General features: G+C 40.1%; 1 protein-coding gene and 1 pseudogene across 1 annotated transcript in view; both read right to left on the reverse strand.

The window, feature by feature from the left end:
* Positions 1-243: 243 nt before the first annotated feature.
* LOC104592795 (uncharacterized protein At2g33490) overlaps positions 244-17916 on the reverse strand; it is a 32012-nt gene continuing 14339 nt past the window's right edge. The window contains exons 3-11 of the mRNA XM_010252285.3: positions 10048-10122; positions 8393-8454; positions 8222-8290; positions 3242-3270; positions 2959-3166; positions 2631-2864; positions 1881-1934; positions 708-1641; positions 244-532 (exon numbers count right to left, since the gene is read on the reverse strand). Coding sequence (XP_010250587.1) covers positions 522-532; positions 708-1641; positions 1881-1934; positions 2631-2864; positions 2959-3166; positions 3242-3270; positions 8222-8290; positions 8393-8454; positions 10048-10122 — 1676 coding nt within the window. The 3' untranslated portion in view covers positions 244-521. The remainder of the gene's footprint in view (positions 533-707; positions 1642-1880; positions 1935-2630; positions 2865-2958; positions 3167-3241; positions 3271-8221; positions 8291-8392; positions 8455-10047; positions 10123-17916) is intronic.
* Positions 14614-17342, reverse strand: LOC104593243 (uncharacterized; annotated as a pseudogene).

The raw sequence follows: 17916 nt of genomic DNA on the forward strand, positions 1-17916 counted from the left end.
AATATAAATGTAGATCTATAAGTTGGTCCAGGGCCACCAGGCCTTGAGATGTCATGGAACCACTAGAAAGATTCAAGACTTGTCATGAAAACCAAGGTAAAATTTATGTTTAAAAGAGCGCCCGTGGCCCAAGGGTTAAGGCGTCTGACTTCTAATCATGCGATTGTGGGTTTACCACCAAAAAAAAAAAAAAAGAAACCAAGGTAAAAACAAAAATAAATATTGCAAGGCTCATTGATATGCAAGTATGAGACCAAAATTGCTCATCTGATGGAATAGGCAACAAAAGACGATTATTCAATGCACTGATGCCGAGTTCTCATCATAAAATTGGCAACAAAAGATGAAGATTAAAACAAGAAACAAATTAATGCACTATCATATATCATATTTACAGGCCCCCTCCCCGAAAAAAGGAAAAAAAAAAGAGAGATCCGAAACATGGGGTCATCACACTTGACTGGCCAAGGCCAAAATCAAGGGGAATTGCACAATTCCCAAACGCATGCACGTGCGTCAACTCAATCGCCACCTGCACCAGTGGAAGATTCTCAGAATCATAAATATAATAACTTGTAGCTTTAAGAATGTACAATAAGCGAGTAGAACAAAAACAGAAATACATACGTTGGGTAACCAAACAAAATGTATCACCTACTATGTTCAAAATTCAAAGGAAAATCAACAGGTGGGGTTTCTCAAATTACCTCTGATTTGACCACCTTGGGTAACCTCTGAAGTGGTTGATGCTGGCTGGATGTTTGTCAAGGAAATAGGTGTCAGAGGAGGTGAAGCAACTTCAGTGTTATCTGTGTTTTGAGGAGTTTCCAACAGCTTGGCCATGTGCAATGCAATTGCTCTCTGGCTGCTAGATGGTATAGAGAAACTCCTAGGGATGACCGAAGGAGGTGTTGGAAGTGGAGATGCTGCATTTGAGGCCATCATGGGCTTTTTGTTTGATATAGAATGGTCTTGACTTCTCGCTAGCAAGGGACCTGAATAACCAACAAAACCTGAGGGTCTTGTGAGCTTGTTGGGTGAGCTTACTGGGGGTCTAGGGAGCTCATGCAGCTCACTTATCTTGGGCGAAGATGTGAGAGGAGGTGAAGCACTTGGGGATACCTTTGGAGGTGAGGATGGTTGGGGTATTGAAGGCCGGGTTGACCATGGTTTACTCGTTAGTGGACCAGAGAAAGCTTGTCTCTTCACCTTTTTAGTATCAGAAACAGCATGGGAATCAGACTGTGGTACTGAAAGCCCCTCCCGCAGTGGAGGGGGCAACTTGATGGAGTTATTATTAGAGTTACTTTCTTTAAGCACCGACTGCACTTTTGAAATGCTGGATCCTGACAACTTCTCATCTTTGGAATCATTTTCATTCTTCCTGGGCTCCAACGGGGATGAATGCCAAAGATTGTGGATGCGTCCACCCTGGCTTGTTGGCATTGTTTGGCTTACTGGGTTGCTTGTTCCAGAAAGCATTGCTGGAGTGGGTAGTACATAAGTGTGAAACTTTCGTGTTGATGGTTGCGACCTTTCAACTGGATCAAATTTCTTCTCCGCTAAGATTGGGGCAGACTGGCTCCCTGCCTTGGGTTCCCTAACAGCATGGAGATCTCCTTGGCTTTTATCTGGATTTTCCTGCAAATATACCAAAAGAGAAGCATCAAATCTTGGAAGCTGGAAAGCATTTCCTAATCTGACCTCAAAAGTCGCAATCCTATAAAAGAAACAAAGTTGACCTGATCTAAAAGCCTATAGCTACAAAGCTACATTGAACAAATTAAATTTAGTGAATGTGCATGTCTCTGTGTTTCGTTTTTTTTTCCTTTTGGTTCTTGCACATATCTAGAGGTCAGTATGCTTGGAAGAATGTTTACCTGTGCAATTTCCACTGTTGGCAATTGTGAAAATGAAAGGTTCACCTGATCCAGCTGCACAGTGAGTCAGTACATAAGATCTATGCTTTGGTAAAGGTGTGGCAAAAGCTGAGGATAGTATACAATAACAAACAAAATGCCACAAGAATACTGTAAGCTTTCATGCTAATTAACATTTAAATAACTGTAAATAAGGAAGCTATAAATAAAAGAAAGAGTGATTTTCATATGCCAAAATCATTTATGAGAAAATTTACTGAAAAAAAAACATCCATGCAAGTTTATCTTTTGAATCAAAGCTCTAAAAATTGTAGTCATGTCCTAAAATTTTATGAGATGTTGAACTGAATCAAATTGTGAATAATGTTGTAAACTGTCAAAACTAAAATTACCCTCTCTTGTCACATGTCAGTAATTGATACCACCAGTCACCAATTGCAGACTACAAGTGATGAATGACCATGCATGCATAAGAAACTCTCATATGTGGTGTCACATTAAAGCCATGCAGTTAACTGATCTCACTTATTGATAATTATAATATGCCAGTACATACTGTTTTTACATAGAAGACATTAGCAATCTAGTCCATGCATAATTCCAGGCTTTCAGCAAATTACTTGAAAAAGGACCTCCATCCCAGCCAATGGAATTGAAACATCATAATCAAATATGATCATATATACTACTCAAAAAAGCATTCTAACAGCTTTCCATGACCAAGGGGGGGAAACCGCATTAAAATCTCACCTCCATTGAATCCCTTGATGTTGCAACAATATCTTGATTGCGATCATTTTGGCCATAATCAAAACTCAACTCTCCATCATCATTACCATCATAACCATCATCATCATCAGCATCCTCCCCATCATCATCCTCAAGTCCACTGAATTGGTAATCAATATGTTGCTGTTCGGCTATCAGTTTTACATGTTCCTCAACCGCCTCAAGAGATTTAACAGCCTTCCTAAAGAAGCTCAACTGCTCTCAAGCATGCAGTAAAGCAGAGTATATCAATTCTCAGCTAACAAGAAGAGTCCTGACATCAGCAAGTAGCAGGGATGAAAAGTTGAACCTGAGCAGCATGATGTCGAGCTGCCTGTGTCAACAGACTTCGGGACTGTCCTTGCTTCAATGATTTAAGACGAAATACAAATAAAGTTGCCTCCTCATCATACTCATCATGAGCTGCTTTCAGCTGCTGTGGAGAAAAACTTTCCCCTTTTGTGCCTTTTGACCTCCCCTTCTCTCGATGTGCCATCATCATATATTCATATAGATTTCTGAAGAACACATACCCAGTCTGAGAAGAAATTAACTTCATGGCAGCAGAAAACATAAAAAGGAAATATTCATACCTTTTCTCATCACACTGACGCTTCATATCCTGCATCAGCAAATAAGAGAACCACATAGTGTATTAGCAGGATAAATACTTGAACAACCAATGTCAACCCTATCATTGGAGCAGAATTCAAACAAGTAGAAATCAACTACAAAAAGAACAAAAACAGAGAAGAAATTGAACATTTCATAAACAAAGATCCAAATTCTCTGGATCTGACCAACCGAGAGGTGGCTATAGTTTTCAAGGCGCCAAGGCGAGGCTAGGCGTTGGAATTTTAAAATGTTAATGTTATTGAGTTTTTACTTTATCTATGCTTTTCTAAGCTATTTTATTGGTTTTGTGTGCTAACTAGCAAACATGTACACTAACTATTAACTCTATAAATCATTCAAATGAGTATAAATTTCATATAACTAGCAAGCATGTACACTAACTATTAACTCTATAAATCATTCAAATGAGTATTAACTGAAAAAAAAAACAAAAAAAAAGTGCAGGAACTAGGAAGGGAGGAGAGGAGTATAGGGGCGGAAGAAGTATAGGGGATTAGGAGCAGGGAGAAGTATAGGCCCCTGTTTTTCCAAAAATAAAGGGACTGAGACTATCGACTGAGAACAATCAGGGGTGGAGAGGAGTATAGGGGCAGAGCCCCTGTTTTTTCAAAAAAAAAGGGAGACTAGGACTAGCGACTGAGAACAATCGGGGGCGGAATCTAGGGGCTGTGGAGGAAGAAGAAGAAGAAGAAGAAGAAGAAGAAGAAGAAGAAGAATAAGAAGAAGAAGAAGAAGAAGAAGAAGAATAAGAAGAAGAAGAATGAGTGGAGCTGTGGAGGGAGGAGTCTAGGGGCGGAGCCCCTGTTTTTTCGAAAAAAAAGGCAAAAAATGACTCAAGCTGGGCTGGAAGAAGCAGAAGCAAAAGAAAAAGGCTGAGGTGTGATGGAGTTGGGCTGGGGCATGAAGTCTTCGGTTCTCCTCCCTCTCCAATCAAACCAAAAAAACCCTTATGTTATGCATAAATAAAAGAAAAAGGCTTTGTATTGTTGTCATAATAATAAAAGGATAGCATGTAACCGGTTTTATTTTAAAAGAATAAAACATCTAATAAAATATCAAATAATAAATTAAAAAAATTTCTTAGATGTATGTAGGCGCCCACTTAAGTCCCTAGGTGGGCGGTATACAAAATCCGGGGCGTTTGGGCGAGGCGACCATGGAAAACCGCCTAGTCGCCTTGACAACTATGGAGGTGGCTCATTGGTATGTTAGCTGGTTTGTTCCAACATTGACGCAGAATCAAATCCCGCAACCACCGGTTTGGGGAAAAAGGAGTCAAGGGGAGGTTATTAGTGGTGCATGGCGCCAAATACCAAAAAAATTCTCAGGATCTTGAACAGGGAGCACATCTGGAAGATTGCATGCAAAAACTTGTATGCAGTCTCAAGTTATAACAAGATGTATGCAATCAGCTTATGTTGTTCCTTGGGTAGGATAGACATTCCATTAGAGAAGCAAGGTCCTTGGCATACAGAACAAATATTTCATTCGATCGGATAGCAAGCAGTTGGGAATGCATATAAAACCATAGCAAAAGTCCTGGCCAACCAACTGAAGGAGATGGTATGGGAGGTGGTTTAGGTTGACCAATATGCAAATTGGCAACATCTTGTGGCTAATGAACGTCCAGAAGAAAAGGTAAGGAAAAATGGGGGTGGTGTTCAAAATGAACCTACAGAAAGCATATGATAGAGTAGATGGACAGTGTCTTCCTGGAAAATGAAGATAAAAGGCTTCAGTAACAAGTGAATCAGATGGATTCAAGGTAGAATTAGATCTGTATGGTTCTCAGTCATGAATAATGGATCTCCAGAAGTCTAGAAGGCTAATTTAAGTCATCCAAGGCCTTCAGCACATTGCCCTCTATCTCCACTCCTCTTTCCCTTTTGCAGATACCTTGAGTAATTTCATTAACCAGTCTAAATTAGCTGGGTTGATAGGTGGGTTCAAAGTGGACAGGTATAGAGTAGAACACTCCCATGTGAGTGTATGGAAGGGGGGAAGGCTAGCGACTAGAAGGTTGAGAGTTTTCAACAGGGCTTTCTTGGGGAAATGGTTATGGAGGTTTGGGTTAGGGAGAGAGGAGGAATACTTGTGGAAGAGGGTGGTGGTGGGGAAATATGGGGTGGTAAGGTTGGGTTGGGAACCTAGAGAAGTAAGGTCGTCATATGGGGTGAATGTATGGAAGGGGATTATGAGTTTTAATGAGGAATTCAGAAGCCTAGTAAGCTTCTCAGCAGGAGATGGTTCAAGAATCAGGTTTTGGAAGGATGATTGGAGTGGGGTAGGCAAGCTGATGGAGTTGTGCCCAAGGTTGTATAAGCTGGCTGAGGCTGAAACTATCTGTCTGCTATGATAGAAGAGGAGATCGGCTGATATGGAATCCAAAATTCAGACGGCCTCTGCTGGATAGAGAGGTGGAGTGCATAAATTTGTTGGGAAAATTAAATGAGGTGAAGATTTCTCCTCAGAGGAGAGATGAGCTCTGGTGGAAAGAATGCTCAAATGGCAAATTCTCAGTGAAGTCATGTTATCTTAGCACTTTGCAGAAACAGTTTGAATCCAATCCAGTCAGAGGGAGTATGGGGAAATCCGGTTCCCCCAAGGGTAGAAGCATTTGCCTGGCTGCTGGCGATGGACAGTATTCTAACAATGGATCATCTAAAATCAAGAGGCTTCAGCATGGCAAATAGGTGTTGTCTTTGTGAGGAACAAGAGAATCTTAGACATTTGTTTATCAGATGCAAGTATGCTAATTTCCTATGGAGACTGTTCACCAAGATGTTTGGGGCACCTGATTTTATGCCAAATTCTGCCTCAGAAATCTTTTCAGCCTGGCCGAAGTTAAGAGGGAATCCAATAAGGCTAAGGTATTTTGGAGCCGCATACCCTTTGCAATATGTTGGAACTTGTGGAAGGAGAGGAATAGAAGAATCTTTGAAGCCAAACTCTATAACATGGATAGGATTGTGGCCTCTGTAAGCAAGCCGGTTGCTGATTGGGTTATGGTTCATCCAGAATTCAGACATATCGATAGAAGGGATCTGGGGGGAAATTTAGGGAAAGTGCTGGAATTTCAGATCTGTAATTTTGGAAATGTGTACTGAATGTGAGCTCTGTATTCTTGATTGTAAGGGGTGATGACTCATCACCACATTATCGAGGAAGTGGAACACTTACAAAACATATTGGATTGTGGACTGTGGAGTAAAATAATGCCAACAAAATACCTCAATTTTCCAGTGAAAGGTAATCTAAAATAATCCTAGTTTTGGGACCCTGCCATTCAAAAATGCGAGAAGTAGATAGGCACCTACGGAAGAAGCTATATCTCTAAGGGTGGAAGATTAACTTTATCCAAAGCTACCTTGTCGAATTTACCAATTTACTACCTACCAATGTCCAGAGTTCCTGCAAGGTGTGAAACTGCATTGAGCAATTCCATAGGAATTTTCTTATGGGATGGAGGAAAAAAATCTAGTTAAGTGGGAAATAGAATGCAAACCAAAGAGAGAAGGAAGCCTGGAGAAGGGTTATGGGCCCAGTTAATCCTTTTTTTTTCAATTTGACAGGTATGAGCCCAATTAATTATAGCAAGCATGGAATAAACACAAATGAACAGAATAGTAATCTTCACTTGGGTAGTTGGCATCATATTAAGTTTGGTTTATCTCCTCCTTCCTCAACCATCAAGTTTGGTCACCATCTTAACCCCTTTCTCTCCAACACTTTGCACCACTCCTACCCCCTAGTCCCCCCCCCCCACCCTCTCTCCCAGCCACATAGCACTCTTTACTCACTCACCCTCCATTTCTGATTCCCTCCCTGGCAATCTTCATTACTTTCTAATTTAAATTAGCAATCAGTTGTAACTCATAAGGAAGATACAATAACAAGAATTTTAATATTTTAATTATATAATGTAACACTTACATGCACAACTAAATTTCAAATTTTAATAATAAAGTAACATTTTTGAACTACTGTTGACCCGGACGGTCGGACCATTCGGCCCGGGAACCATCCAGGCAACCGGTTCTGTTTTACCCTAAACCCGGAATCTGGTAAAAAACCGTTGAAAAGGTCAACAAACCATTGACCCGGGTGGTCGAACCGTCGACCTGTTCAACGGTTTTTTGACCGTTTTTATTTTTTAATTTTTCTGTCAGAATGGACAGTCCGTTTGAACCGAGCGGTCAGACCATCGACCCGGAAACCAGTGGCCAGAACGGTTCCTTTTCCGGGTCGTTTTTTAAAACATAGTAATAAAGAACTGTTAGTAATTGACTGGAACCATCACTGGATAAACAGTTTGGACTAGTCAATAGTTCAATTGTCCAGGTTAATGGTTTGCTAACAGCTAACCAAGTTAACAGGTTTTCAACATTTAATGGATTTAAGATTAGACCAACCCATTTTCTGTTCTGGGTAACGGATTGACTGGTCCAACCTTCCAGATCAATGATGAGTTGAAACATTGGTTGCATCCATCGCCCCTGTTGAATATCTCATTCTTCTACACCACCATTTTTTCATCAGTAATTATACAGATTTATTAATAATATGGAAGAATCTGATACAAGGAAAACAGCCTAGCACCCCTCTTGGTTTAGGGCAGCACTTGCTTCCCACCCATAGCCTCCCTCCTCACAATGTTTTGGCCATCTCTTCCTAGGGATGGGGTGGCAGAAGGGTTACAGATAATGAATTACATTGAAAAACTTTATTTTCTCATGTTTGGTCTTGCCCTTTTCTTTGGGATAAGATTTCCTATGCACCTTTATTGCCGTCTTCTGTTTTAGTAAATATTTTCTGGCAACACAGAAGAAATGAAGAAGGCAACTATTTTATAAGAAGAAATGGAAGAAAAAGGTGATGCAGCTTGCTAATAGCATAAAAAAATTAATTAAACTATTCCTGTATTAAGAGGAACAAACCTCTACTGTTCGAAGTTCATTGAGAAGAGACTCTGATGGATTTGTAATTGTCTGAAAGATATGAGAGCGCTGATGGGAAAAAAAAAAAAAAAAAGCATGAGTCATTACTAAGTCCAAGTCTAGGGTATCCTTCATATGTCTTAAAATGATGGCATGCAATTGATAGCTCACATAATTATCAACAAGTTTCTGAAGTTCAAACTGCACTTTTCCCAGCATTAACAGAACTCTACCTGGATACGAGCAAACATGGTTACAGAACAATTGATTGGAAATTATAAAACATCCAAATAACAAAATGACTGAAATGCTATTAAGAAAAAAGCATTCAACTTTCAAATCTAATGGGTCATTTGATAACAGCTTAAGTGGCTAAACCAAAAACATTATCACTTGTCTTGTAGTGAATTTTTCTTTAATTCTGTACGAAGAATGGTCACAGTATAGTACCACTCATAGTTTTCAAGGTGTCTAGGCGATTCTGGGCGCCACTGGGGCGCCTAGGCGTCGCCTAGGCAATAAAAATTTTATAATATAAAAAACTGACTTTTGGCTAGTTTCCTAGTTTTATATACCATTCAGCATGTATGTTAATTGAAAAAATAGTAATTCTCTTTATTAAGAACATCAAATTTCCTCTAAAAATGTGGCAAATCATCACATCTAAAAGATAAATATCTTTAACATATATTAATTTCATTATTTTCAAAAATAATACTACTATAATAAGTATTTAATAGAGCAAATTCATATTAGTTAGCAGCTAAAGAAGGTTATTAACTTTCTATAATAAATATTCATGACAGAAAGTAAAATAGAAAAAAAAAAACAAGATGGAGTTTCTGTTTTATTTAATTAGAGAGAGAGAGAATAGAAAAAAAGAACTTTATTATAATAAAATGTATTAACACATATATTAATAAGATAGAACAATATAAATGATATTATAAAAGGCACCCGCCTTGTCATTTTTGTCGCCTAGGCAGGCGCCTAGTTGTTAAAAGTCAAGGTGTTTGGGTGAGGCGCCCAGCCAAGGGTGCCTAGGCGCCCTGATAACTATGGTACCACTTGAGGGAAAAACTAGAAACCTTTGCTAACAATTATGAAAACCAAAAATGAAATAACACACTTCCTTTTGTTAGTATAATTCATAAAGACTCATTGATGTTATCATACCTCAAGGTTCTCATTGTCAAGAATGTTTTTTTTTGTTAGAACTCGACAAATTAAATATCTTTACCACTCAGATACGACACTGATTCTTCAATCTATGAAAATATTTTTCATGAAACGTTATTCAACATTTGAATTCTTCAAAGTTAGAGGCAGATATTTGATATTTCTTAGTGCAAAACTCATGTTTACAACGCTGATAAGGAAAGAGCATAATAATTTTTTTATGCATAACAATTAGAAACAAGATTTGGATCTTGTGCATAATAATTCTTTTATGATACACAAGTGACATTATCAAATTTCAAAATATGACGGTTTGACCCAACACAGAGGTCATCAATATTTCGTTGAATCGTGAAAAATAAAGCTTCTCTGGATTCTCTTACCAAATTTTCTAAGGTAGCAATCTTCCAGATGTGATCGTCAATCACAAGTGACATTATCAAAATTCAAAATATGACAGTTTGACCCAACACAGAGGTCATCAATATTTCGTTGAATCGTGATAAATAAAGCTTCTCTGGATTCTCTTACCAAATTTTCTAAGGTAGCAATCTTCCAGATGTGATCGTCAATCACATTGATTCACCTGTTAATCATTCAAATGTTCACATATAGGTTGCAACAAAATAAAATCTTGATTCACTTACCACTGTCTTCATCATCATTCAAAGCAGTTCTCTCAAGCAAACAAGCACCCATTTCCCGCAGTGACTCTGAGAATTCTGAAATAGATAAAATAAAGTTAAATGAATTCTTAAATATAAAGTTGTTGCCGGAAATTAAGGTAGTCTACAATCAAAATAGAAACAGGAAATGGGTACATAAATCATCATGATCTAGTTCAAAACTTAAAGTAGGACTTTTAATTTGGAACTTGAATAAGTTCATCATTCCTTCTCACTCATCTAAAAAAGGTTCATCACTCCTTCCCGTCCCATAGATCATGCCATCCATGGTTATTCTTGAAAATTTCAGAAGTCAAGTAAAGTTTGGATAAGTAATTCCACTTGCAAGTGCATCAAACCATCAATATCACTTGAGAAAGCAATTTCTTGGCCAGAATGGTAGGATTATGTGGAGATCCCTGAAGAAAGTTGTTATTTGAGCAGTCCAGGAAGAGTTGCGTATTAGAATCTTTGGGTACAAGAATAGACCTGTTGGGATCTGCCCAACTCAGGAGCTGCTTCCAGGGAGCTCTGCCTCCTAAGAAGGAAAATGGAGAATGGTTATTCTTGTTCAATGTGAAAGAAGTGAGGTGAGCTCTATTTATCTTGACTCGCTCACGTACAAAGCACTACTATAAGAGCTGATTCTTCTAATGGTCTTGATTCACATCTGATAACTAACTCAGATCTGCCCTTGCTGGCATGGCCTACGTGAATACACATGATTCAAAGAGCTCCCGTGCCTGGTAGAGTACCCAAGGTTCCCTTGGTATCTGATGGGCCCTAACAAGGGCACAACCTCCAGATGTACTAATCAAGCTGATCACTATCAGAGTGTCTTACTGGATCCATGAAATGGAATAATTCAAGGATACTAAATGTACCCATCAGTTCAAGAATGGTGCCCAGCTCCTAAGTGCACCCGTCTAAGTCCAGTTGATTGTTCTTCAGGAAACCAGGGCCATTAGGCATATTAGATGCATTCAAAGATTGTTAAGGGGCTACAATTTCTATATATATTTAGACCTACTGGAAATAGGGACTCAATTTGAACCTTGGGAAATGGAAATTCAGTGATGTGATAGATTTGGAGATTTCCTTTGGAAGAAGATTAGAATATGGCATACTGTTATCAAGAGCATTCATAGCATGTCAACAAATGGTTGGGATGCCGGATTTTCTTCTAGGGTTGCTTCTACCTCTCCTTGGAAAGCTACCGATGGTACCATATTTGATTTCCCTTCCTATAAGCCTATCTTCCCTTTTGTTTTTAAAGCTAATTCTAGGTTGGTGTTGGATTTTTGGTTTTCATAGGAATCTTAGAGAGTGAAATTTCTTCAATGGCAGAGCTGTTAAGTGCCTTAATGGAGTTTTAATTGATTTCTCCTCCCAAGACAGCAGAATCTGAGCAGTGGACCTACTGGGGATATTTTTTTACGCTCCTTTCGACAATTTCTGTAGAGAAATAGCTAATTTGTTTGTGATCCCACTGGTTATCATTCTATTAAATCTTTTCTTTCTTTCATTTTGGCGGAAGGGGTATTCCTGTCATTATAATCTCTTTTATTTGTTTACTATAAATAGCAATCTTTGGGGCAGCAGGACAGATAAGATTCTGCACCCCTTCTCTTATTTTTTGTCTTCTCCTCTTCTTCTTCTTCTCCCCTGTTTCTCTTTTCTTTTTCTTCTGTTTTCTTACCAAAACAAATCAGATTATCTTTGAGTTCTCATATTTCTGCACCCCTGTTTCTCTTATTTCTGCAAGTTTAGGATCAATTAGAGTTTTCATGTAGGTCTGATCCAGCTGGCTACATGAGAATTTACTAGGCCTGGAGATTACAGCTTTAATCACCTGATTCTTGGAGATCATTGGAGATTACAAGAGGTGCCCAAGGTATGAGATCTTGGAGAATTACCCGGTGATAAATAGGTAAGTTTGTGTTTTAAGGTTTAAATCAGTGATTGGAAATGGCGCTTAGATTTTTCTGGGTAGGTTTCATACTTTTATTTAGATCGACATATATCAGAAGTATTTTGAAATCTTCTTTTTTTTTTGAAGAAGTATTTTGGAATCCTCTAGAGGGGGCAGTTATCAGTTTTAGGTTTTCTCCAGGGCTGATTCTAGGGTTTCAGCTGGAGGGTCATCAACTACTGGCTGCAAACAATTTCTTTCATCTGTTATTCTTTTTTTCTTGGATTCCAGGAAAGGTTTGTGAGTTGTTTCTGTTTTGGGGGTTGTTGAACAGCTCTTGAAAGGACTGGTTTGTGTGGGAAAGAGTCAAATTGTGCTGTTTTTTACTAGCCTGTGATTCTCTTGGCATGTATTCAGCATGGAGATAACTGGCAATGGATCTAAATCCTATGGGGAAGGACTTGTGGGGACTGGAAGTGTTGTTGACAGCAATTCCTTTCAAACTACAACGGTAAAAATTTGATGGAACAAATTATTTGGAGTGGGCTCAATCGGCCATGATGGCTATTGGAGGAAGAGGAAAGCTGGGATATGTGACAGGAGACACATACAAACCAGCAAAGGAGAATCCATCTCATGTTAAGTGGGTTCAAGAAAATTATCTTGTTATGACTTGGTAAGGAAATTTGGGGTAATGTGAAAGAAACTTATTCTCATCCCCTTAATGTTGCTAGTACCTATGATCTAAAACGTGAGGTGAGAACCTTAAACAGGGAGAGAAACCTGTATTAGTTTACTTCTCCACCCTAAAATCATTATGGCATGAGATAGATTACTTGGAAACAATTGAGTGGGAGAGCCAGAAGGATAGAGCAACATATAGGAAGCTAGTTGAGACAACATCGTCAGTATCACCTTATCTCAAGCCTACTCCATAGTACATAGTGAGGAGAGTAGAAGGAAGATTATGATACAGATTCCACCTCCTGAATCAGCTTTAGCACCTATAAAGTTGAAGTTGGAAGTGATAAGGAGAAGTGAAGGATTCTGAAATGGGGATGGTTGATGATTTGATCACTCAGTTAGGGGAAGTCTTTCTTGATCAGTCCTGTAGAGATAGCAGAATTTGGAAACCTTCCCCTTCTGGTTTTTTCAATTGCTCTTCTTTCTATAACATTTTGCTTCAGACCTCTAACTTTGTAGGGAACTTTCCTTCAAAGGTGAGGGTAGCCCTGTACCCCCTAAAATTCAGGCCTTTTGTTGGGAAGTGGTACTCCAAAAAATCAACACCTTGGATTTATTGCAGAAAAAGAGGCCAAATATGTGCCTCTCCCCCCATGTTTGTTGCCTCTGTTTGGGTTCCGGTGAGACAATTTCACATTTACTAATCTCATGTCCCTTTGTGTTCTTTATTTGGTCTTGGTTCTCTTCTCTCTTTGGCTACAGGTGGACTCCCTCCTCAAGCGTGGTGAACCTCTTTGATCCAACTTTTTACAGGCAACCAACGGTTCGTGGAAGGATTATGTGGAGAGCCACTAGAGCTGTTGTGTTGTGGTCAGTGTGGGAGGAAAGAAACAATAGGATCTTTAAAGGCAGATGTAGATCCAAGGAAGAGGTTGTGGAATGAATAACTACTAAGGTTATCCATTGGTTGAAATCCTGTGATCTTTTTAAGGATTTCTCAGTTGAAGACATTTATAGAAGTTGGGGTATTGTGGCATCTACTACTACTTCCAAAGCTATGATACAGGAAGTTTGGTCCCCACCGGCACAACAAAGGGTGAAACTGAACTTTGATGGAAGCTCTATAGGTAATCCAGGCCCATCTGGTATAGGAGGTGTTTTCAGAGATAATGAAGGCAAGATAATGGCTTTGTTTTCAGGTCCAATAGAAGTTGGAGATTCCTTAAGAGCAGAAATCTTGGCACTACATCAAGGTGTAAAACTGGCCAAACGGTTGGGGCTACAGCAGATTGAGATAGAGGGAGACTCCAAGTTGGTAATTGGGTGGATGCAATCAGGGCAGCTGGGAATTTGGCAATATAGACAGCTGATAAGGGAAATTCTTAGCATAACAAGGGAGGTGGGTGTTTGGTTCAAGTGGATAAGGAGATCAGCAAATGGTTTTGCTAACGCCCTAGCAAAACAAGGGACTGCAAGGGAGAGTCTTTTTTGGGCAGTGCTGTAATGTTTGATGTTTATTGGATCAACCTTTTCTAATAAGGGTTGAATTCTGTATTTCAGGTTAATTTATCTCTAATGAAAGTTATCGTTTCTGATCAAAAAAATAAGGAGAAGTGGAGGAGGAAAAGATGGAAGTGTTTTGTGTCTATTGCAAGAAACCAAAACACACCAAGGTCTCACAGGTTTAGACATGAAAGCTCATTTTAACTTGTTGTATCCTAATAAGAACCAGTTCACTATTCCCCTTAAGACCTTGAGTGCACTTGCTTTGTTCAAATCCTTGGACTAACCATTCTAAATTTGACCCTAAGGCAGTTAAGTGTATTATTCTTGGGTATGCACAAAATCAAAAGGGGTATTGCTGTTATGATCCTGTCTCTAGGACTCGTTTTGTGTCTATGGATGTTACCTTCTTTGAGAATGTCTGATAGGACCACTTTGAATTCTGAGAATCTGAGCTGGTTCAAGGGAGCTCACCCTCCTGAAATGGACGAGAGAGAGGAAGAGAGGAAGAAGGGAGAGACAGTAGAAGACTAAAGGATTATTCCATTTCATGCCTCGAATAGATGGGGGGTTACAATTATTTATACTCTCTCTTCAGTCTCTCCTGCACATGGACTAGACTGTGACTGCTAACTAACTGGAGGGACGTGGCCTCCTCACGTAAACGAACCTCAGTGGAGGTTGCACATGGGTGATCAGGTGTTTCTCTTGTGTTGGGCCTGGTTGATGTGTGTCTTGGCCTGGGTCTCATGTTGTGGGCCCGAATGGATAGTTGGAGCCTATCAGTCCCACCCTCTTCAAGAAACACCTTGTCCTCAAGGTTGACATGGGGATACTGATCTTGTAGTTTGTCATAGTCCTCCCAAGTGGCAACTTCTGGTGACAAGTTTTTCCACATGACTAAGGCCTGCTTGTGTAACTTTTTGTCTATCTTGACCCCCCTTACATTCCTGATTTGTCGTGGTTCAACCAGTATATCCCCGTCTTCTATGAATTGTGGAAGGGTCAGGCTGACCTTAGTTGTAGGGCTTAGGTAAGGCTTCAGCATACCAACATGGAAAGTCGGGTGCAATTTCGCGCAAGTAGGAAGCTCCAATTTGTAAGCCACCTGTCCCACTTGTTCAATTACCATGAATGGGCCAAAATACTTAGGAGTTAGCTTATGCCAAACTCGTCGAGCTACTGAAGCTTGCCAGTAAGGCTGGAGCTTCAAATAGACCCAATCCCCAACTACCAATTCAAGCTCCTGGTGATTGCGGTCATAGGCCAACTCCATGCGCTGTTGTGCTCTCTGCAAATGCAATTTAAGGAATCTCGATATTTCATCTCTTACGTCCTCAATGTGCAGCCCATAGTTCCATCCCTCGATCCATTTTTGACGTACATCTCTGAAAAGTGTGTGGATATCAGCTGTTGTAAGGGACCTTCTTCCATGGAGATCAAGACACCGAAACAAATATGTCAATCCTCCCGGTGTATCTTTGTTTTCTAGGGCCAAAACAAAGTCAAGGAAACTTTCAAAATCCATCTCCCGTGCATTATCACCACCACCACCATTTTTGCCACGCCAAACACGTTTATCAAATGCCCGCTCCATGAATAAATCTGTCAATGTACCATCTGCATATTCTCAATGTCCCATTCAAAACTTTATCCAGAGCAAGAAACATATCACATATCAGTTGTGCAGATGATAACTGGTTTCAGCTTTTTCAGTATCAGTGACTTCTTCCTCACTTTCCTGGTGTAGTTCCATGAGTTCCTGGAGGCAATTACTAAGTAGTACCTTCTTTAGGCATGCTTTACCTCGCCTATGAGGATCACAAAAGAAGAAAAATTTGTGTGCAGCTATGCAGCAGTTCATTTGAATAAAAGCTGCAGGCCTACCTCGTAGTTGTGCCAGATTAGGAATAAGACCTCTAATGTAGGCCTCCATTTCATGAGGGTGAAGGAAACCATCAAAATCCTCATCAAGCTCGCTCATATCAATTATCGCCTTAGTGAGGGAAACTGTGCACATCACATTAAGGTAAAACAACAGGATGGAAATTCTTCCAGACTCATCTTTCTCAATCTTTATAAAATTTAAAGGGCTGAAAAACCGCCGACACCTTGGACCTATTTGCTTCGTACATACAGAAGAAATATGGCAGAAATCTTCATATTTCATCTTCTTTGGTGAGAGCGTAGCTGAGGCTGAGACAATGACAAATCTCTTCTTTGTAGCAACATGACGAGCACTAATTAATCCAACTCCAAACTGCCTGAACATACTCAAAAAACCAATATCCACCCAGATATAGGATATGGCACCACTGGAGATGCTAGAATGGACAAGGTGAACAACGACTACATTAAAGATGCTTGGATTCTCACCATCACCTATCATTTCCCCCTTTCGTTGTTGACTTGTGTCTAGAGGTCTTGTTGGAACCAAAACCCAAATCATTGAATCTGCCTTAGCTATTTTGGCATCATTGTCAATGATCGAAAGAATCTTCCGACATCGTAAGAACTTGGTGGATACAAGCACGCGTCCAATGCGATCTTCGTGGTCGAAGGTTCTGTGACCACCGGGCCTAACTCCAACAATGAACCAAAACTCATGGTTGTCACTAGGGAGCCATGGAAGAAGAAAAAGAACAGGGATCTGTAAAATTGGAGGGTGGACAGAGACGGGTTTCAGGTGGCATGGTGAGATAGGTCGGATTATGGTTGCCGCCAATGAAAATGATGACTAGAGATTGAACAACTAAGACGGACCTGGGTTGGGTATGGACAGGCTCGATTTAAGTGAGAGAGTGAGAAGGAAGAGAATAGGGACCAGGGGTCAGGCTACATGGATAATGATGGATAGGGTTATAGTCTTCACACTGCCCTTCTGTACCACCTCCCCTATTTTGTCACCTAACATCGCTGAACTCGTTGCTAGGGTTGAAGTCTCAACTCCTGATGATGATCTCGTTGTCGTTATTGGCTTTCCAATGCTCTCAATCAGCTTCGATCCTCCATTTTCTCCGAAATGAGTGTTGACGGAAGGAGCTTGGCAACTACGCTCTTCTAGAGAACCGACCATTGTGCCAAGCCTGTCTAAAATCATCTTCAGCTCGGCCAGAATTCCTTTCTGATTCCTCAGACTTCCCTCAAGACGACTGAGACTGCCTTCAAGCCTTGTCATCCGCGCATCCATGGATCAACCTGGCTCTGATACCAATTGATAGGACCACTTTGAATTCTGAGAATCTGAGCTGGTTTGAGGGAGCTCACCCTCCTGAAATGGACGAGAGAGAGGAAGAGAGGAAGAAGGGAGAGACGGTAGAAGACTAAAGGATTATTTCATTTCATGCCTCGAATAGATGGGGGATTACAATTATTTATACTCTCTCTTCAGTCTCTCATGCACATGGACTAGACTATGACTGCTAACTAACTAGAGGGGCGTGGCCTCCTCACGTAAACGAACCTCAGTGGAGGTTGCACATGGGTGATCAGGTGTTTCTCTTGTGTTGGGCCTGGTTGATGTGTGTCTTGGCCTGGGTCTCGTGTTGTGGGCCCGAATGGATAGTTGGGGCCTATCAATGTACCTTATTATCCTAAAGTTTCATCTCAGGGGGAGAGTGGTGAGCAGGGTATTTTTATTTTTGCTTAGGAAGTCTCATTGCTTATTCCAGTCACTAAAGGGGAGTGTAATGAGATTTATCAAAAAAAAAGGGAGGGGGCATCTAATGAAAGGGAATTGTCAAAAGTGCAAA

The sequence above is a fragment of the Nelumbo nucifera genome, chromosome 3 (genome assembly GCF_055504915.1).
Source record: "Nelumbo nucifera cultivar China Antique chromosome 3, China Antique-T2T, whole genome shotgun sequence".
NCBI lineage: Eukaryota > Viridiplantae > Streptophyta > Magnoliopsida > Proteales > Nelumbonaceae > Nelumbo > Nelumbo nucifera.